A 22,361-nucleotide genomic window follows, 5' to 3' on the forward strand; every position below is an offset into this window, starting at 1 on the left:
GTGCTGCAGTAGGTGAGTAGAATTAATTTTTTATTTATTGAGTGATTTTAAATTTTTTTTTTACTTTTTATTTTTTAATTTATTTGGATTGATTTATTGGTTTATTTATTGATTTATTTATCATGTATTATTGATGATGGCTATTTATTTGTAAAAGTGAAGTGTTTAATGTTTGTAAACCCCCCTCCCACTCCCATCTCTCTTCCCTACGCCTGATTTCTAAGTGTAGGCAAGGTTTTTCTGACCGTACAAAAATCTACACTTACTCCATTCTAAGTTAGTTTGGAGTAAGTTTTCGCTGCCTAAACTTGCAAAACAGGCGTAAGTGGCCGGACACGCCCCCTTTTGAAAAAAAAAATCTGTTCTAAAATGAAACTGTTCTAACTCACTAGAACTGGAGCAAACTCAATGCCGAGAATTGCAATTTCTAAGATACTCCATTCTAAACTAGTTGCTCCAAAAAAATAGTGAGAGTCAGTGTGTGTGTGGGACCCGTACCCCAGTGAGGGTCAGTGTGTGTGTGGGACCTGTACCCCAGTGAGAGTCAGTGTGTGTGGGACCCGTACACCAGTGAGAGTCAGTGTGTGTGGGACCCGTACACCAGTGAGAGTCAGTGTGTGTGGGACCCGTACACCAGTGAGAGTCAGTGTGTGTGGGACCCATACACCAGTGAGAGTCAGTGTGTGTGGGACCTGTACACCAGTGAGAGTTGGCACCCCTGGAACCCATATCCCAGCGAGATTCAATGCCTGTGGAACCTGAGGGTGCAGTAGTGTAGTGGTTATGTTACTGGACCAGTAATCCAGAGGCCTGGACTAATAACCCAGAGATACCACCAAATTCAGTTTTATTTAATTGCTGTAATAAAAAGCTTGTATCAATAAAAGTGACCATGAAGCTACTGGATTGTCAAAAAAACCCAACTGGTTTGCTAATGCCTTTAGGGAAGGAAACTTGCCGTCCTTACCCAGCCCGTATGTGACTCCAGACCCACATGTGGGTCTTTGTGGAGACAAAGAACCTGTCTCCACACTGAGGACAACCTCCATCGTGTTGTGTGACACTACCACCCTGCTAAATGGGATAGATTCAGAACAGATCGAGCAGCTCAAAATTAGGCAAATAAAAAAAAACCTGTACCCCAGCAATTGTCAGTGCCCATGAAACATGTGACGCTCAGTGTTCTCAGGAGCTGTGGGGCGGGTGGGGGGGGGGGAATGGGACACACTAAACTTACATACGTGCCCAGCTTTGACCCACTCTGTGACCATGTTGCGCATCACTTGCAGTGCCTCTCGTGTTTTGAAAGTTTTCTTCACCGGTTTCTCCACCTGTTCGTAGTCTGGTAGTCTCAGTCCTTGCTCCATGGTGTAATCAGCCAGGGTGGGCAGGGCTGTCCACCTCCTCAGGCCTCTCGACGCCCTTGCAGATCCTGCATGGGTAAAGACGGAATCAGTGCTTCCACTGGCTTTGCGGGAGAAACAAGTTGAGCATCAATGAAGCTCCTTTCAATTCTTCGAGGACACAAAGCTTTGAGGAAGAGTTCATACGGTGCATAAGGGACGGATTCCTTGAGCAGTATGTAACGGAACCAACCGGGGACAAGCTATCTTAGATCTGGTCCTGTGTAATGAGACAGAATTAATCAACAATCTCCTAGTAAAGGATCCCCTTGGAATGAGTGATCATAGCATGGTTGAATTTCAAATTCAGATGGAGGGCGAGAGAGTTGAATCTCAAACCAGCATGCTAAGCTTAAATAAAGGAGACTACAAAGGTATGAGGGCAGAGTTGGCTAAAGTGGACTGGGAAAATAGATTAAAATGTAGGACGGTTGATGAACAGTGGTGTACAGTTAAGGAGATATTTCATAACTCTTAAGAAAAATATATTCCAGTGAGGAGGAAAGGGTGTAAAAGAAAAGATAGCCATCTGTGGCTCATTAAAGAAATAAAGGACGGTATCCAATTAAAAACAAGGGCATACAAAGTGGCCAATACTAGTGGAAGGACAGAATATTGGGAAACTTTTAAAAGCCAGCAAAGAACGACTAAAAAAATGATTAAGGGAAGATAGACTATGAAAGTAAACTAGCACGAAATATAAAAACAGATAGCAAGAGCTTCCACAGGAATATAAAAAGGAAAAGGGTGGCTAAAGTAAATGTTGGTCCCTTAGAGGACAAGACCGGGGAATTAGTGATGGGGAATATGGAGATCGCAGAAACTCTGAACAAATATTTTGTATCAGTCTTTACGGTAGAGGACACAAACAATATTCCAACAGTGGATGGTCAAGGGGCTATAGGGGGGGGAGGAACTTAACACAATCACAATCACTAAGGAGGTGGTACTCAGTAAAGTAATGGGACTAAAGGCAGATAAATCCCCTGGACCCAATGGCTTGCACCCTAGGGTCTTAACAGAAGTAGCGGCAGGGATAGTGCATGCATTGGTTGTAATTTACCAAATTCCCTGGATTCTGGGGAGGTCCCAGCAGATTGGAAAACTGCAAATGTAACGCCTTATTTAAAAAAGGAGGCAGACAAAAAGCAGGAAACTATAGACCAATTAGCCTAACATCTGTGGTTGGAAAAATGTTGGGAATCTATTATTAAAGAAGCAGTAGCAGGACATTTGGAAAAACATAATCCAGTCAGGCAGAGTCAGCATGGATTTATGAAGGAGAAGTCATGTTTGACAAATTTGCTGGAATTCTTTGAGGATGTAACGAACAGGGTGGATAAAGGGGAACCAGTGGATGTGGTGTATTTGGACTTCCAGAAGGCATTTGACAAGATGCCACATAAAAGGTTACTGCACAAGATAAAAGTTCACGGTGTAAAGTCCTTACACAATACCACAAATCCACGCGAAGCACATTCTATGGACAAGGTCACTCCATGCCATTGTCTCTGTTGGAGACTTACTCTTGGGTCTATTGCTGCCTGGGGTGTCTCGAACTGCCCTTGCCTTCCTGCGGGGCTCTGTGTTGTGTTTATGATATTGACTCCCTGATCCATTGCCATGTTGGAGGCAGAATTGCGCGCGTATATTATCTTGGTTTCCTCCTCCCCCGTCATAAAAGTCTGAGCCATCAATGCCGCCACTTCCAAGGTCAAGTCCTTGGTCTCAATTAGCTTTCTGAAAATCCCAGCATGACCGATGCCCTTAATAAAGAAATCCCTTAGCATCTCCCCCCTGCAGGCGTCTGTGAATTTACAGAGGCTGGCCAAGCGCCGGAGGTCCGCAACGAAATCCGGTATGCTCTGTCCTTCCCAACGTCAGTGTGTATAGAATCTGTGTCGGGCCATGTGTACGCTGCTCGCGGTTTGAGGTGCTCACCGATTAGTTTGCTGAGCTCTTCGAAGGTTTTGTCCGCCGGCTTCTCGGGTGCTAGCAGGTCTTTCATGAGCGTGTAAGTCTTAGATCCACAGCTGGTCAGCAGATGAGCCCTTCGCTTGTCGGCCGCTGCGTCTCCCAGCCAGTCCTTCGTGACAAAACTCTGCTGGAGCCTCTCAATGAAATCGTCCCAGTCCTCACCAACACAGTACCGTTCATCTGTGCTGCTGGTGGCCATTCTCGTGGGTCGTTGATTCCCGTTTCTCGTCGCCAATGTAAAGTCCTTACACAATGCCACAAATCCACACGAGGCACATTCAATGGACAAGGTCACTCCATGACCTGAACCTTTATTCACAGGACCAAGAAGTGAAGACCCTGCGTGGGACTTCCCTTTATATACCTGGGTGACCAGGTGAGGAGTGTCTCCCACAAATTCACCTCCTGTGGTCAAGGTATGCATTTCTTACGTATATACAGTATTGCAGTGTTGTTACATAAAGGTTACATACATGACACACGGGGTGGAGGGTAATATATTATAGCATGAATAGAGGATTGGCTAACTAACAGAAAACAGAGAGTCCGGATAAATGGTTCATTCTCGGGTTGGCAATCAGTAACTAAAGGGGTGCCGCAGAGATCAGTGCTGGGACCCCAACTATTTACAATCAATATTAATGACTTGGAAGAAGAGACTGAGTGTAACGTAGCCAAGTTTGCTGATGATACAAAGATGGAAGGAAAAGCAATGTGTGAGGAAGACACAAAAAACTGCAAAAGGATGTAGACAGGCTAAGTGAGTGGGCAAAAATTTGGCAGATGGAGTATAATGTTGGAAAGTGTGAGGTTATGCACTTTGGCAGAAAGAAAATCGAAGAGCAAGTTATTATTTAAATGGAGAAAAATTGCAAAGTGTTGCAGTACAGCGGGACCTGGGGGTACTTGTGCATGAAACACAAAAGGATAGTATTCAGGTACAGCAAGTGATCAGGAAGGCCAATGGAATCTTGGCCTTTATTGCAAAGGGTTGGAGTATAAAAGCAGGGAAGTCTTGCTACAATTATACAGGTTTTTGGTGAGGCCACGCCTGGAATACTGCGCACAGTTTTGGTTTCCATATTTAAGAAAGGATATACTTGCTTTGGAGGCAGTTCAGAGATGGTTCACTAGGTTGATTCCGGAGATGAGGGGGTTGACTTATGAGGAAAGGTTGAGTAGGTTGGGCCTCTACTCATTGGAATTCAGAAGAATGAGAGGTGATCTTATCGAAACGTATAAGATTATGAGGGGGCTTAACAAGGTGGATGCAGAGAGGATATTTCCACTGATAGGGGAGACTAGAACTAGGGGGCATAATCTTAGAATAAGGACCGCCCATTTAAAACTGAGATGAGGAGAAATATCTTCTCTCAGAGGATTGTGAATCTGTGGAATTCACTGCCTGAGAGCTGTGGAAGCTGGGACATTAAATAAATTTAAGACAGAAATAGGCAGTTTCTTAAACGATAAGGGGATAAGGAGTTATGGGGAGCGGGCGGGGAAGTGGAGCTGAGTCCATGATCAGATCAGCCATGATCTTATTAAATAGCGGAGCAGGCACTAGGGGCCGTATGACCTAATCCTGCTCCTATTTCTTATGTTCTTATGTTCTTATAAACAGGACACCAAGATTACGGACAGTCCAGTTGGGGACTGGAGTTTGTGACCGGGTCGAAAACGATGTATTTGGTCTTGCCAATGTTAACCAATCATCATCCTGCCACTCCACGTGACAAGCACGTCAGATTACCAACACTGCTTTAATGGAAATCAGACCTTGAGGTGCCTGTCGTTTGCCTTTGTCCTCTTTGTCCACTGACCACTCTTCTGGTGACTGAGGAAAGCGCTCCTGGAGGTGCTTCTGATACTCGGAGAAGTCGTCCATGATGATCCGCTCCTTGTATTTCTCACCATGGTAGTGAACCACACGGGACGACCCTGAAATGTAAAATACGTGGCTAAAACTCAGTGACACAGGATGACGGCTCTCATTCATTTCCCAAACATCCCTAACCATCCCAACCCAATCGCATCCTCAACCCACCTCGTACTGCCTTTAATACCGTAATAGGAATAGGACAAAACCATGAAGTAGAAGCCCACCCCTTTTTAATAGATCAAATCCACATACCCACCACATCTCCCAATCAGAAGCACATTGAGTTATCTCCTGCTCCCGTTTAGACTGCGCACTTCAATGTTCTTCCCCGGGACATTAACTTATTCTACAGTCTAATGACATTCAGGATGACTTTCAGTTTTTAAGCGGCATCCCTTAGTATATGAACACTTCCCCACCTCAGTGATGTATTCACAGTACGGGTGAGGGGTTCCTGTTCAGTGATGTACTCACAGAATGGGTGAGGGGTTCCTGTTCAGTGATGTATTCACAGTACGGGTGAGGGGTTCCTGTTCAGTGATGTATTTACAGTGTGGGTGAGGGGTTCCTGTTGAGTGATGTATTCACAGTATGGGTGAGGAGTTCCTGTTCAGTGATGTATTCACAGTATGGGTGAGGGGTTCCTGTTCAGTGATGTATTTACAGTGTGGGTGAGGGGTTCCTGTTCAGTAATGTACTCACAGAATGGGTGAGGGGTTCCTGTTCAGTGATGTATTCACAGTATGGGTGAGGAGTTCCTGTTCAGTGATGTATTCACAGAATGGGTGAGGGGTTCCTGTTGAGTGATGTATTCACAGTATGGGTGAGGAGTTCCTGTTCAGTGATGTATTCACAGTATGGGTGAGGGGTTCCTGTTCAGTGATGTATTTACAGTGTGGGTGAGGGGTTCCTGTTCAGTAATGTACTCACAGAATGGGTGAGGGGTTCCTGTTCAGTGATGTATTCACAGTATGGGTGAGGAGTTCCTGTTCAGTGATGTATTCACAGTATGGGTGAGGGGTTCCTGTTCAGTGATGTATTCACAGTATGGGTGAGGGGTTCCTGTTCAGTGATGTATTCACAGTATGGGTGAGGGATTCCTGTTCAGTGATGTATTCACAGTATGGGTGAGGGGTTCCTGTTCAGTGATGTATTCACAGTATGGGTGAGGGGTTCCTGTTCAGTGATGTATTCACAGTATGGGTGAGGGGTTCCTGTTCAGTGATGTATTCACATAATGGGTGAGGGGTTCCTGTTCAGTGATGTATTCACAGTACGGATGAGGGGTTCCTGTTCAATGATGTATTTACAGTGTGGGTGAGGGGTTCCTGTTCAGTAATGTACTCACAGAATGGGTGATGGTTCACTCCCCTGTACCCTAGCTCTGTTCTATTCTCACTGTTATCCCACATAGCCCATGTAAAAAGCCTGCCTATGACACTATGTGACTCTCCTCCCTGCACCTATACCTGGGCCTGTGGCTCTGAGCTCCATCCTTCAACTGACAGCCAAAAGGAGAGGCGAGAGAAAAGGAGACAGAGACGAGCAGAGAAGAACAAAAAGCTTAACACACCAACTGTCATGTATCTCACACTACTGTACATAACTGTATCTTACCATGCTATACATGACTGTAAATAGAGATGACCTGTAACCACAAGCTTACCTTACCACCAGGGGTGCACTTGCAGGTGACACTGGATACCTGTCCCAGACAGGTATATAAAGACAGGTCTTAGGCAAGTGTGGCATTCGAGAGCTGTGTAATAAAGGTGCAGGTCCTGAGTGACCTTGATTTCAGTATGTGCCTCGTGTGAATCTGTACTGCACGGACAGGACTTTACAGTGACGACGAGGATGAGATTACAGAATCCACAGATTGGCGACCAACGGCTCAGATGAAAAATACAATGCTGGAGATAATTGGGGGGACTTTATAGAAAGGCCCCAGCAAAGCTTCGTAACCAAAGACTGGTTAGGCGACGACAAGGCAGACAAGAGAAGAGCCCATCTCTTGACCAGCTGTGGCTCGAAAACACGCCTTAATGAAAGACCTGCTGGCACTCGAGAAACCAGCAAGCAAGTCGTTTGAAGAGTTGAGCACACTGGTAAGAGACCACCTGAAGCCAGCGAGCAGCCTACACATGGCCAGACACAGGTTCTCCAACTACAGACGCTGTGTGGGCCAGAGCATACCCGACTTCGTGGCGGAACTTCGGAGGTTGGCGAGCTTATGTGAGTTCTCCGATGAACTAAGGAGAGAAGTACTGAGAGACTTTTTTATTGAGGGAATAGGCCATGCAGGCATATTCCAAAAGCTCATAGAGACCAAGAACTTGACCCTAGAGGCAGCAGCACTGGTCGCACAGACATTCTTGGCAGGAGAAGAAGAAACGAGGTTCATCTACACTGCGGGTACGACAACTAACGAAACATCGGAACAAGCCGCTACCCCCACACACAGACAAAGGCAGGAGAGCAGGCCCTCAACAGCAGGCAGTGGCGCCAGAAGCCATCAAGGGCCACAGGAACGGCCGTTCACACCTCATCAACCCACAATGCGAGCAATCAACTACAAACTGAGAGAAGCTCAAGAGAGATCAGCCAGATGCAGCTCATCCTTTGGAAACAATGGAAGCGGTCTGTGCTGGAGATGTGGGGGAAGGCACTCATCAAGGGGGTGTCGATTTCAGCATGCTGTTTGCAGAAACTGCGACTATACAGGGCATCTGGCCCACATGTGCAGAGAAACTGCAGCTCGGCTGGTATACGAATCGGAAAAGTCAGAAAGTGGACCAGAAGAGGGTAGGGACAGTACCCGGGACACCGAGGTACAGCGGGTCAACACGATCAATGGCCACTGCTCTTACAACAAGAAGCCTCCAATAATGATGAGGGTCCTACTCAACGGGATACCCGTCAACATGGAGCTGGACACGGGAGCGAGTCAATCTCTCATGAGCGCTCAACAATTTGAACAGCTGTGGCCGCACAAAAGAGATAGACTAAAGCTCACAAGGGTCAACACCAAACTAAGGACCTATACCAAAGAAATCGTACCAGTCCTTGGCAGCGCCATGCTCTCAGTCACACACAAAGGGACAGTGAACCGACTTCCCCTGTGGATTGTCTCCGGAGATCTCCCAGCACTGCTGGGGAGAAGTTGACTGGCAAAACTAAACTGGAAATGGGATGATGTTCATGCCATGTCGTCAGAGGAACGGACCTCCTGCTCAACAGTTCTAAGTCGATTTGAACATCTCTTTCAGCCAGGTGTGGGCACCTTCAAAGGGGCTAAAGTCAAAATCTACATCACACAGGATGCTAGACCGGTCCATCACAAGGCCAGAGCTGTGCCCTATGTGATGAGGGAAAAGATTGAACATGAACTGGACAGGCTTCTGCGGGAAGGCATTATCTCACCCGTGGAATTTAGCAACTGGGCAAGTCCCATCGTCCCAGTCATGAAGCCTGATGGATCCGTACGAATCTGTGGGGATTACAAATCTACCATAAACAGAGTCTCCCTACAGGACCAATACCCGCTGCCCAGAGCGGAGGACTTATTTGTCACATTGGCTGGAGGAAAACTTTTCTCAAAACTAGATCTCACATCTGCGTATATGACGCAAGAATTGACCGACGAGTCCAAGCTACTCACCACCATCAACACACATCGAGGCCTTTTCATGTACAATCAATGCCCATTCGGCATCAGGTCGGCGGCTGCTATATTCCAGCGCAACATGGAGAGTCTGCTCAAGTCCATCCCGGGGACGGTTGTATTTCAAGACGACATACTTATCAAGGGCAGGGACACCAACTCCCATCTCCGCAATTTGGAGGAAGTACTAAAGCGGTTGGATCGGGTAGGCATAAGAGTTAAGAAATCCAAGTGCCTGTTTCTTGCGCCCAAGGTTGAATTTTTCGGCAAAAGGATTGCCGCTGATGGAATCCGCCCAACAGAGTCCAAAACCGAAGCAATTCGCCTGGCACCCAAGCCCCGGAATGTCTCAGAACTGCGCGCCTTTCTCGGGCTGCTCAATTACTTTGGGAACGTTATGCAGAACTTAAGCACGTTGCTGGAGCCTCTCCCCGTGCTACTCAGAAAGGGGTGCGATTGGTTTTGGGGGGACGCCCAGGAATGCGCCTTCAACAAGGCACGCAACCTTCTGTGTTCCAACAGTGTTTTGGCTTTCTTTGATCCAGGTAAAAAGCTAGTTCTTACATGTGATGCGTCAGCGTACGGGGTCGGGTGCATTTTACAACATGTCAATAGTGCGGGTAAATTACAACCCATAGCTTATGCCTCCAGGTCACTTTCGCGAGTGGAGCGCGGGTACGGAATGGTGGAGAAAGAGGCGATCGCGTGCGTGTACGGTGTCAAAAAGATGCACCAATACCTTTTCGGGGCCAAGTTTGCATTAGAAACCGACCACAAGCCCCTCACGTCCCTACTATCCGAGAGCAAGGCAATAAACGCCAACGCCTCGGCGCGCATTCAACGGTGGGCACTTATGCTGGTCTCTTACGATTACACCATAAGGCACAGACCAGGCACAGACAACTGTGCCAACGCGCTTAGCAGGCTACCCCTGGCGACCACGGAAGGGACTGACGAACAGGACTGTGAGATAGTCATGGCAATCAATGCCTTTGAGTCCACAGGTTCGTCCATGTCGGCTCGCCAAATCAGAGCCTGGACGGCCAGCGACCCCACGTTATCCTTAGTAAAAAGATGTGTCTTAACTGGTGACGAGAAGATCAAACCTTTCCATAGGCACATGCATGAGCTGTCACTACAAGCAGACTGCTTGATGTGGGGCAGCCAAGTAGTTATGTCTCTGCGAGGCAGAGAGGCATTTGTCCGGGAGCCCCTGGCCCTGGCCCACCAAACCGTGGCAAAATGTTCCTCGTAGTTGTAGATGCATTTTCAAAGTGGATCGAATGCACCATTTTAAACTCGAGCACCACCTCCACCACTGTGGAGAGCCTTGGAACCATGTTCATAACACACGGCATTCCTGACATATTGGTCAGTGATAATGGTCCATGCTTCACCAGCGCAGAATTCCAAGATTTCATGAGTGACCACGGCATAAACACGTTAGGATGGCACCGTTCAAGCCGGCCTCCAACGGCCAGGCGGTGCAAGCAGTGCAGATCATTAAACAAGGCATGCTCAAAATCCAAGGTCCCACGCTGCAGGGCCGCCTGTCGCGACTGCTGCTGGCATACAGATCTCGTCCGCATTCATTGACTGGAGTTCCCCCTGTGCAACTATTGATGAAACAGACCTTAAAGACAAGGCTCTCATTAATCCTCCCAGACATGCATGAAATAGTTGAGGTAAAGTGCCGTAAGCTAACTGAGTACCATGACCGAAATTCGAGGGGGAGGTGGAATGAGATAGGGGACAAACTATGGCAGGGGTCCCAAATGGCTTGCAGGGACAGTAACAGGCAAGGAAGGAAACAGGCTACTGGTGATACAAATGGACAATGGCCAAACCTGCCGGAGGCATGTAGACCAAGTCAAAAGTAGATTTACCAACAACACTGCTGAACCAGAGTCAGACTACAATGTGGAACTCACACCACACCTGGTGGACAGACAGAGGGAACAACCTGAGGAAAGGGCAATTCCAACAGACAGCCCAGGCGAGACATCAACAATCACACTGAACAAAACAGACAGCCCAGGCGAGATACCAGCAATCACACTGAACGAAAAACAGGCACCAAGGCAAACAACTGAACCACAACTAAGACGCTCCACGCGAGAGCGTAGACCACCTGAGAGACTGAACCTATAAAGACAATAAGACCTTGGGGAAGGGTGATGTTGTGTATCTCACACTACTGTACATAACTGTATCTTACCATGCTATACATGACTGTAACTAGAGATGACCTGTAACCACAAGCTTACCTTACCACCAGGGGTGCAATTGCAGGAGACACCTGTCCCAGACAGGTATATAAGGACAGGTCTCAGGCAAGTGTGGCATTCGAGAGCTGTGTAATAAAGGTACAGGTCCTGAGTGACCTTGACTTCAGTATGTGCCTCGTGTGAATCTGTACTGCAGGGACAGGACTTTACACCAACAAACTGCAACTTCTGATCCTCCTCCTCAACCCCATTGTCTCTCCAGCCGTAGCACCCCCTGCCCCCGTCACCCTGGAACAACATTGGGGAGATCAAGCGTAGATTGGGTGACCGCTTTGCGGAGCACTCCGTTCAGTCCACAAGTGTGACTCTGAGCTTCCCGTTGCCTGTCACTTTAATTCTCCGCTCCACTCCCACTCTGACCTCTCCGTCCTCGGCCTCCTACACTGTTCCAACGAAGCTCAACGTAAGCTCCAGGAACAGCACCTCATCTTCCGTTAAGGCACTTTACAGCCTTCTGGACTCAACACTGAATTCAACAATTTTCAGAGCATAACTGCTGCCAACCTTTGGCTCCCTTCCACCGCGCCCCCCCCCCCCCCCCACCACCCCCCACCACCCCCCACAACACCCGCCCCGCAGCCTGTTTCTTTCTTTTTTTCTCCTTGTCTCTAATGGCAGTTGGTCATTATCCCACCATTCACCCTCTCTTGACTAATGTTTTTCAAACTCCTGTCATTACCATTTGAATCTGGCCCATCATCCCTTTTGTCTCTCTAATCTCTCCTGTCTTCCACCCTTTCACAGACCTTCCCTTTTGTTCTTTCTTCCCCTCCCCCTTTCAGTGTTTAAGAATCTGTTCTTTTCAAACACTCTCCAGTTCTGACAAAGGGTCATCGACCTGAAACGTTAACTCTGCTTTCTCTCCACAGATGCTGCCTGACCCGCTGAGATTTCCAGCATTTTCTGTTTTTATTCTAGATTTCAGCATCCGCAGTATTTTGCTTTTGTACAACTATCTGCTGCATTGTATCCTCTGACTCCCAGTGTGGGAGACAGACAGGCAGACACACACTGCTCCACATGGTGAGATCCGGTAGGAAGGTCAGTTAGCACAGAGATATCACAACCACAGAGAGATACAAACCTCCACAGGGAGAAACATGATGAGAAACACCAGGACAGATACAGTGGGGAGACACAGACATTTGCAAAACAGGCACCGTGGTGAAGAGAACAGATACAACACGGGGAGGGAGACAGTCTGATCAATGCAACACAGTCAGTCAGTAAGATGGATTAAGGGCAGCAGACAATTCACCATGAGCAACCATGCTCATTTACAGTAATAACTGTCGTGATGTAAGATGGCCGCCAGGGTGGCAGCTCCCTAGGGAGCTCCAACTCCTTGGCAACTTTCCACACTCAACCTCCCACTGTCTAAACTTCCCTTAGCCCTAGCCCTAATAGACCCTAATAGGGGGTCTTAAACACTTAAATCCCCACTCTAATCCCAACCCTGCGAATCCCACAAATTCGGGCCTACCTCAGGCTTCCTGCCACAACACCCATCGGTGTGCTATATAATGTTATAAGAACCTGTAAAAGGCCCAGATTATCGTATTAAAACTGACTTTTACTTGTTCAGTAAGCCTTGATCATGCATTGTATGCTACATGGCAAAATATACATTTATAAAAACAGCATATCCCTCAACTCAAGCAAACCTGCTAGTATAGAGTAAGCTAATTGAATCATAAAACAGATCTGAGGAGCTGAGTGGCCTACTCCTGTTTACTAATGTTCCTATACAAAACAAAACTACTCCAAAATGATGGAAAATACACCAAATAAGATGTTAAAAAACATTTTTTTTTGAGAAAAGAAGCCATGTAAAAGTAGGGAAATCTTGCTACAACTGTACAGGGTGTTGGTGAGACCACACCTAGAGTACTGCGTACAGTTTTGGTCTCCTTATTTAAGGAAGGATATACTTGCACTGGAGGCACTTAAGAGAAGGTTCACGAGATTGATTTCTGAGATGAAGGGGTTGTCTTATGAAGAAAGGTTGAGCAGGTTGGGCCTATACTCATTGGAGTTTAGAAGAATGAGAGGTAATCTTATTGAAACATATAGGGCCCCAACTTGGTCAAAGCTAAGGCCTGCCCAAGTGCCGCCTGATAGACCTGGCGATACCTTGGCCGGGAGATTCCTCAAATAGATCTGCAAAGATCTCCCGGCGGCAAAAAAATGCCCTGAATGTGGGCGGCAGCAGGCGGGAGCTCCCAATCTCGGCAGCAAATGCAATCCTCGCCAAAGTGTCACCGAGGATTGAGTCGGGCCCAGAGAGAGGGAACACATAAAAATAAACATTTACACAAAAAAAAACCATTGGAAAACCTTCAGGGGACCCCATCCACCTGAATCGCTGTAAAAAATAATAAAAGAAGTTTACTAACCTTTTTTTTGCAGGTCTTCATACTTACCATTGGGGTTAGACCTGCCTCGACGCAGCAGTCCTTCCCCCTGCTGCTGCCGACTCCCGCCCAGAAGAATCTGGCAGCTCGGCGGGCGGGAGGACACTCATGCGCCTTGCGCGCTAGCGGCCGTCAGCAGGCGGTTCCCAGCGGTCCTCTCCTCTCGCCGGCAGGAGGGCAAGTGGAAAGTGGCACCAAGGGGAGACCGTCCAAAAAACTCAGTGGCAGTCGGCGGCGGTGAGTCCACCAAGTTCGGGGCCTAAAGACTTTGAGGGGGCTTGACAGGGTAGATGCTGAGAGGATGTTTCCTCTCGTGGGGGAATCTAGAACTAGGGAACATAATCTCAGAATAAGGGAAAACAGAGATGAGGAGGAATTTCTTCTCTGAGGGTCGTGAATCTTTGGAATTCTCTGCCGCAGAGAGCTGTGGAGGCTGGGTCATTGAATATATTTAAGGTGGAGATAGACTGATATTTGAACTATAGGGGAGTCAAGGGTTATGGGGAGCGGGCAGGAAAGTGGAGTTGAGACCAAGATCAGATCAGCCATGGTCTTATTGAATGGCGGAACAGGCTCGAGGAGCCAAGTGGACTACTCCTGCTCCTATTTCTTATGTTCTTATACTATTAGGACTACACCTGGAAGAAGAACCTGAATCATTATGTACAGTATACCCACTTCTAAAATTATGACACACACACAAACCATTACATCGGCAAACAATTGGTAAAATTAAATTATGGCATAACACGATGATTTGGTGAGGCAGACAAGGATTGAGCAGCCATGAACAAGAATCCCGAAGAGTGTGTTGCCTATCGGTGCCAGGGTAAGGGTTATCGCGAGGCGGCTGGAGAGGAATTTGGAAAGGGATGGGGTAAATCCAGTTGTTGTGGTCCATGTCGGAACAAACGGTATAGGTAGGAACAGGGAGGAGGTCCTGCTGAAGGAGTATCAGGAGTTAGGAACTAAATTAAAAAATAGGACCTCGAAGTTAATAATCTCTGGATTATCGCCCGAGCCACGTGCAAATTGACATAGAAGCAGTCAGATCAGGAGAATTAACACATGGCTAAAGGGCTGGTGTGGGATAGAGGGGTTCCTTTTCATGACCATCTAGTCCATCTAGAAGAACATTGCAATAGTTGAGTCGGGACATGAACAGGGAACACATTAGGGGTTCAGCTGATGGGCTAAGGCAAGAGTGGAGGTAGACTTCAAAACAAGGTACTAGACATACTTATGAGCTTGATCAGACCCTATTCCATTGTATAAGGACATTTTTAGGCGAATTTAATATCCCTTCAAATATATTATTGCTTATTATTGTCCACCTAAGCACTCCAACACTGTATTAAAACCTAAAAATTTTTTCGGGGAATATTTAATGAAGAAAATGTAATGTCTAGTTTTTATTAAAAATCACTGTTGCTTTCCTATGTGCCTGGAGTGTGTTCCACTGTCTTGTGTGGAGGACCATCAGCCTGGGATAGCAGCGGGCCGCGTCCGTGGAGGACCTTCGGCCGGGGATAGCAGCGGGTCGAGTCCGTGGAGGACCTTCAGCCTGGGATAGCAGCGGTCCAGTCCGTGGAGGACCTTCGGCCGGGGATAGCAACGGGTCGAGTCTGTGGAGGACCTTCAGCCTGGGATTGCAGCAGGTCGAGTCCATGGAGGACCTTCGGCCAGGGATAGCAGCGGGTCGAGTCCGTGGAAGACCTTCGGCCGGGGATAGAAGCGGGTCGAGTCCGTGGAGGAACTTCAGCCTGGGATAGAGCGGGTCGAGTCCGTGGAGGACCTTCGGCCGGAGATAGCAGGGGCTCGAGTCCGTGGAGGACCTTCGGCCGGGGATAGCAACGGGTCGAGTCTGTGGAGGACCTTCAGCCTGGGATAGCAGCGGGTCGAGTCTGTGGAGGACCTTCAGCCTGGGATAGCAGCGGGCCGGGTCCGTGGAGGATCTTCAGCCTGGGATAGCAGCGGGCCGGGTCCGTGGAGGACCTTCAGCCTGGGATAGCAGCGGGCCGGGTCCGTGGAGGATCTTCAGCCTGGGATAGCAGCGGGCCGGGTCCGTGGAGGATCTTCAGCCTGGGATAGCAGCGGGTCGAGTCCGTGGAGGACCTTCAGCCTGGGATAGCAGCGGGCTGGGTCCGTGGAGGACCTTCGGCCGGATATAGCAGGGGGTCGAGTCCGTGGAGGACCTTCGGCCGGGGATAGCAGCGGGTCGAGTCCGTGGAGGGCCTTCGGCCTGGGATAGCAGCGGGTCAAGTTCGCTGCACGGAGGATTTGGAGAAGGCTGCCCTTGGTGTTTTTGGTGAGAAGACTTCTGTTAATCTGGTGATTTTGCCTGCCGTGTGAATTTAGAAGGCTTACCTGGACTTCAGGATAATCTTTGAAAATTTTGGGCCACTTTGAACTTGGTTGGAAAAGACGAGTGGCGAAGATGTATGTTTAATTGGCCTGCCTACAGTTCTCTCAACGAAGGAGAAGCATTAATGGTAAATTTTCTTTTATCTGATTTATTTTTAAATTTCCATAAAGTTGATTTAAAATAGCCCGGGAGGCCCTTTGGCCGGGGATAGGACTGGGCCAGCACGGATTTCTTCAACTGCAGGTAAGGCTTTTTCCAATGGTTTTGCTTGTGTCTGTGTGCGGATTTAAAAAAATCGTTACTGAGGAAAGTTGGCCTTATATAAAGAAAGGGCGCGTAAGCTGCTTTTCAACGTACACCAGCGCCAGAATGTATTGCAGCAAACATTCTGGCACTGGTATTCGGCTCCAGCGCCCCAACATTGTGGAATCTGTAAACTAACCTTCAGTACCAGAAAAAATGCCGCCCAGTGCTGGGCAAAATTGGAGCCATAGTAGGATTACTGAGACATGACTACAGAAAAATCAGGACTGGGACCTAAACATTGCAGGGCATAACATATTTAGAAAGGATAGAGAAGGAAGAAGGGGAGGTGGAGTAGCTGTACTTATCAGGGATAACATAATGGCAGTAGAAAAAAGTAGCGCGGCTGTCAACATGACAGAAAAAAATCCATGTGGATAGAGATAAAAGACAAAGTATCAATCGCTCTAATAAGGAATGGTAGCTCAGCGCTAACGTTATTGGACCAGCAATCCCGAGGCCTGGACTAATGATCAAGGGACATGACTTCAAATTCCACCACGGCAGCTGGGGAATTTTAATTCAGTTAATTAAAGAAATCTGAAATTAAAAAGCTAGTATCAGGAATGGTGGCCATGAAACTATCGGATTGTCGTAAAAACCTATCTGTTCACTTTAGGGAAGGAAATCTGCCGTCCTTACCCTGGCCTGGCCTATAAGATGATGGCACAGTGGTATACAGTCGGGAGGGAATGGCCCTGGGAGTCCTCAACATTGACTGTGGACCCTATGAAGTCTCGTGCCTTCAGGTCAAGCATAGGCAAGGAAACCTGCTGATTACCACTTATCGCCCTCCCTCAGCTGATGAATCAGTACTCCTCTATGTTGAAACCAATTGGAAGAAACACTGAGAGTAGCAAGGGCACAGAATGTATTCTGGGTGGGGGACTTCAATGACCATCACCAAGAGTGGCTCGGTAGCACCACTACTGACAGAACTGGCTGAGTCCTGAAGGACATAGCTGCCAGACTGGGCCTGCGGCAGATGGTGAGAGAACCAATTCGAGGGAAAAATCTACTTGACCTTGTCCTCACCAATCTACCTGTCGCAGATGCATCTGTCTATGACCGCATTGGTAGCAGTGACCACCACACAGTCATTGTGGAGACTGTTATGTCTCAAATAAAGCAATGTGACTGAGTACTGTAGACTTGAGTAAGTGTGACCTTAGTCTCTTTATTCTGACTCCAGAGTGCTGGCACAGCATGGGAGGCCTGCTTATGTGCAGTGCTCCCAAGGGATGCTGGGATCCCTTGGGACTCCAACAGATGCGCCCTCCGGTGGCGGTAGAATGCTGGTTACAAGGTGTTGCATACATAACAGAGACGAAGTCCCATCTTCACACTGAGGACACCCTCCATCGTGTGGTGTGGGACTACCATCATGCTAAATGGGATTGATTCAGAACAGATCTCGCAGCTCAAATCTGGGCATCCATGAGGCACTGTGGGCCATCAGCAGCAGCAGAATTTTATTCCACCTCAATCTGTAACCTCATGACCCGGCATATCCCTCACTCTACCATTACCATCAAGCCAGGGGAGCATGCCAGGAGCAGCACCAGGTGTACCTAAAAATGAGGTGCCAACCTGGGAAAGCTGCAACATAGGACTACATGCATGCTAGACAGGGCTAAGCGATCCCACAATCAACGGATCAAATCAAAGCTCTTCAGCCCTGCTACATCCAGTCGTGAATGGTGGTGAACATTAAACAACTAACGCAAGGAGGAGCCTCCATGAATATCCCCATCATCAATGATGGCGGTGTGCAAAAGACACGGCTGAAGCATTTGGAAACATCACCAGCCAGAAGTGCCGAGTGGATGAACCATGTCGGCCTCCTCCTGAGGTCCCCACCATCACAGAAGCCACTCTTCAGCCAATTCGATTCACTCCACATGATATCAATGAATGGCTGAGTGCACTGGATACATCAAAGGCCCAGACAATATCCTGGCTGTCGTGCAGAAGACGTGTGCTGCAGAACTAGCTGTGCCTCTAGCCAAGCTGTTCCAGTACAGCTACAATACTGCCATCTATCCGATAATGTGGAAAACTGCCCAGGTATGTCCTGTCCACAAAAAGCAGGACAAATCCAATCCGGCTAATTACGCCACCCCCCCTCCCCCATTACTCTCAATCATCAGCAAAGTGATGGAAGATGTCGTCGACAGTGCTATCAAGCGGAACTTACTCACCAATAACCTGCTCACCGATGCCCAGTTTGGGTTCCTCCAGGACCACTCTGCTCCAGACCTCATTACAGCCTTGGTCCAAACATAGACAAAAGAGCTGAATTCCAGAGGTGAGGTGAGAATGCATGCTCTTGACATCAAGGCAGCATTTGACCGAGTGTGGCATCAAGGAGCCCTAGTAAAACTGAAGTCAATGGGAATCAAGGGGAAAACGCTCCACTGGCTGGAGTCATACCAAGCACAAAGGAAGATGGTAGTTGGAGGTCAATCATCACAGCCCCAGGACATTGCTGCAGGAGTTCCTCAGGGCAGTGTCCGAGGTCCAACTATCTTCAGCTGCTTCATCAATGACCTTCCCTCCATCGTAAAGTCAGAAGTGGGGATGTTCGCTGATGACTGCACAGTGTTCAATGCCATTCGGAACTCCTCAGATAATAAAGCAGCCCATGCCCGTATGCAACAAGACATGGACGACATTTAGGCTTGGGCTGATAAGTGGCTTGGTGAACTCTGCTTCACAATGATAGGAAGAGCCGACATCGAAGGATCAAAAAGCGACGTCGCTATGAACGCTTGGCCGCCACAAGCCAGTTATCCCTGTGGTAACTTTTCTGACACCTCCGGCTTAAAACCCAAAAGGTCAGAAGGATCGTGAGGCCCCGCTTTCACGGTCTGTATTCATGCTGTGGGAGGTTGCATGCTGCGGGATGGAGTTGAGAGTACTCAAGTCAAAGGCAGAGTCTCGATTGAGGAGATCTTCAAAGTGCTCCTTCCAGCGGGCCCTGACAGCCTCGGTGTCCTTGATGAGTGTGTTATGTATATAACCCCTTGTAACCTTGTAACCTGCATCACACCTTCCACCACAGGGCCTACCTGTTGGAGTCCCAAGGGATCCCAACATCCCTTGGGAGTACAGTATATAAGCTGGCCATCCACGAGGTACCTGCACTCTGGAACTACAATAAAGGTCATACTTCTGATTACACATAGGTCTGACCACTTATTATGAGTACAACAACTGGCGACGAGGTAGCAAACCGCACGAAAATGCAAAGAACAATCGGCATCCTGGAGAAATTCTCGGAGGGGGCTGATTGGGAGGCCTTCGTGGAGAGACTCGATCAATACTTCGTGGCCAACGAGCTGGAAGGGGACGAGAACCCGACCAAACAAAGGGCGATCCTCCTAACCATCTGTGAGGCCACTACCGATGGCCTCATGAAGAATCTCCTGGCCCCAACTAAACCAACAGATAAATCCTAAGAAGAACTGTGTACGGTGGTCTGGGAACACCTAAATTCTAAGGAAAGCGTTTTGACGGCGAGATATCGGTTCTACACTCAACGATCAGAGGGCCAGGAAGTGGCGAGGTACGTCGCCGAACTAAGGTACCTTGCAGGACATTTGAGTTTGAGGGATTCCTAGAACAAATGCTCAGAGACTTTTTTGTACTGGGCATCGGACATGAGACAATCCTTCGCAAACTGTTGACTGTAGAAACTCCAAATCTGAGTAAAGCCAAAACGATAGCCCAAGCACCAGTGATAACACTGAGCAAATTTTGCAGAACAAAGAAGTTTCGGCCAGTACTGTGCATAAAGTAATGTCAGTTTTAAGAAGAAATGTACAGGGCAGAATGTACATGCTGGCTGCTGTGGACTGACCTCAATTGACCCAGAGTCCACCATCATCTGTTAATGCGAGACAGTTAACACCCTATTGGCGCTGCAGGGGTGATCATCGGCCCCATCAATGCCGCTTTAAGCATTATGCGTGCAATGGCTGCAGAACAATGGGACACCTCCAACTAATATGCAGGCGAGCTGCAAACCCTGCAAACCACCACATTGCAGAGGCAGATCGGTCCACAGTGGATCAGACGGAATTGGAAGCTCATAAGGAGGAGGCAGAGCTGTACGGGGTACACACGTTCACGACGAAATGCCCATCAATAATGTTGAAAGTTGAAGTAAACAGTATTCCAGTGTCTATGGAGCTGGACACGGGGGCAAGTCAGTCCATAATGAGTAAAATGGCCTTCGACAGGCTGTGGGGGAAGAAGGCACACAGGCCCAAGCTCAGCCCCATTCACACGAAGTTAAGGACTTATACAAAGGAACTAATCCCGGTAATTGGCAGAGCTGAAGTCAAAGTCTCCTGTGATGGAGCAGTACCGAACTCCTGTTATGGATTGTGCCAGGGGATGGCCCCACGTTATTTGGCAGAAGGTGGCTGGGGAAAATCCGCTGGAACTGGGATGACATCCGAGCGCTTTCATCAGTTGACGACACCGCATGTACCCAGGTTCTAAGCAAGTTCCCATCATTATTCAAGCGAGGCAATGGAAGTTTCTCGGGGGTGAAAGTGCAGATCCATTTGGTTCCCGGTACGTGACCCATCCACCACAAGGCTCGGGCGGTACCGTACATGATGCGTGAAAAAGTGGAAATCAAGCTGGACAGGCTGCAACATGAGGGCATCATTGCGCCGGTGGAGTTCAACGACTGGGTCAGTCCGATTGTTCCGGTACTCAAGGAGGACGGTACAGTTAGAATTTGCGGTGACTATAAAGTAACAATGAACCATTTTTCGCTACAGGACCAGTACCCGCCACCCAAGGCAGATGATCTATTTGCGACCCTGTCTGGAGGGAAGATGTTCACCAAGCTGGTCCTGACCTCGGCCTACATGATGCAGGAGCTGGAGGAGTGTTCGAAAGACCTCACCTGCATCAACATGCACAAAAGTCTATTTATTTACAACCGGTGCCCATTCGGGATTCGGTCGGCTGCAGCGATCTTCCAGTGAAACATGGAAAGCCTGCTAAAGTCGGTTCCTTGTACAGTGGTCTTCCAGGATGACATACTGGTTACAGGTCAGGACACCATGGAGCACTTGAAGAACCTGGAGGAGGTTCTTAGTCGGTTGGATCGCGTGGGGCTCAGGTTGAAATGCTCGAAGTGTGTTTTCCTGGCACAGGACATCGAATTCTTAGGAAGAAGGATTGCAACAGACGGCATGAGACCCACCGACGCCAAGACGGAGGCCATCAAAAATGCGCCACGACCACGGAACGTGATGGAGCTGCGGGCGTTTCTGGGACTCCTTAACTACTTCGGTAATTTCCTATCTGGGTTAAGCACCCTACTAGAACCCCTGCATGCCCTACTGCGTATGGGGTAATTCATAAAAGGCTGCTTTTCAGAAAGCCAGAACTTTACTGTGTTCTAACAAACTGCTTGCCCTGTATAACCCATGTAAACGACTAATGTTAGCTTGCGATGCGTCGTCATACTGGGTCGGGTGTGTGTTACAACAGGCTAATGAATCGGGAATTTTGCTACTGGTTGCATATGCGTCCAGGAGTTTGTCCAAGGCCGAAAGGGCCTACAGCATGGTTGAAAAAGAGGCTCTGATGTGCGTTTACGGGGTAAAGAAAATGCACCAGTACTTGAAACAGACCACAAGACGCTCATATCGCTATTCTCGGAGAGCAAAGAGATCAATACCAATGCCTCTGCCCGCATCCAAAGATGGGCGCTCACGCTGGCGGCACACAACTATGTAATTCGCCACAGCCCGGGCACAGAGAACTACGCAGATGCTCTCAGTTGGCTGCCGTTGCCCATCACCGGGGCGGAAATGGCACAGCTAGCGGATTTGCTTATGGTCATGGAGGCATTTGAGAACGAGAAATCCTTTACTGGCCCTGGTAAAAAAAACTGTGTCCTCCATGGGAGCTGGTCCAGTGTCCCACTGGAGATGCAGGAAGCGATTAAGTCATTCTACAGATGCAAAGATGAGCTGTCCTTGCAGGCAGACTGTCTCTTGTGGAGCAATCATGTGGTCTTGCCCAAGAAAGGCAGA

General features: G+C 48.3%; 1 protein-coding gene across 3 annotated transcripts in view; it reads right to left on the minus strand.

Moving 5' to 3' along the window:
- heatr4 (HEAT repeat containing 4) overlaps window positions 1–22,361 on the minus strand; it is a 311,409-nt gene that overhangs the window by 206,375 nt on the left and 82,673 nt on the right. For all 3 annotated transcript variants that reach the window (XM_070878686.1, XM_070878685.1, XM_070878687.1), the window contains exons 4-5: window positions 5,160–5,321; window positions 1,238–1,432 (exon numbers count right to left, since the gene is read on the minus strand). In XM_070878686.1, the coding sequence (XP_070734787.1) occupies window positions 1,238–1,432; window positions 5,160–5,321 (357 nt within the window). The remainder of the gene's footprint in view (window positions 1–1,237; window positions 1,433–5,159; window positions 5,322–22,361) is intronic.

The sequence above is a fragment of the Pristiophorus japonicus genome, chromosome 4 (genome assembly GCF_044704955.1).
Source record: "Pristiophorus japonicus isolate sPriJap1 chromosome 4, sPriJap1.hap1, whole genome shotgun sequence".
Classification (NCBI taxonomy): Eukaryota; Metazoa; Chordata; class Chondrichthyes; family Pristiophoridae; genus Pristiophorus; species Pristiophorus japonicus.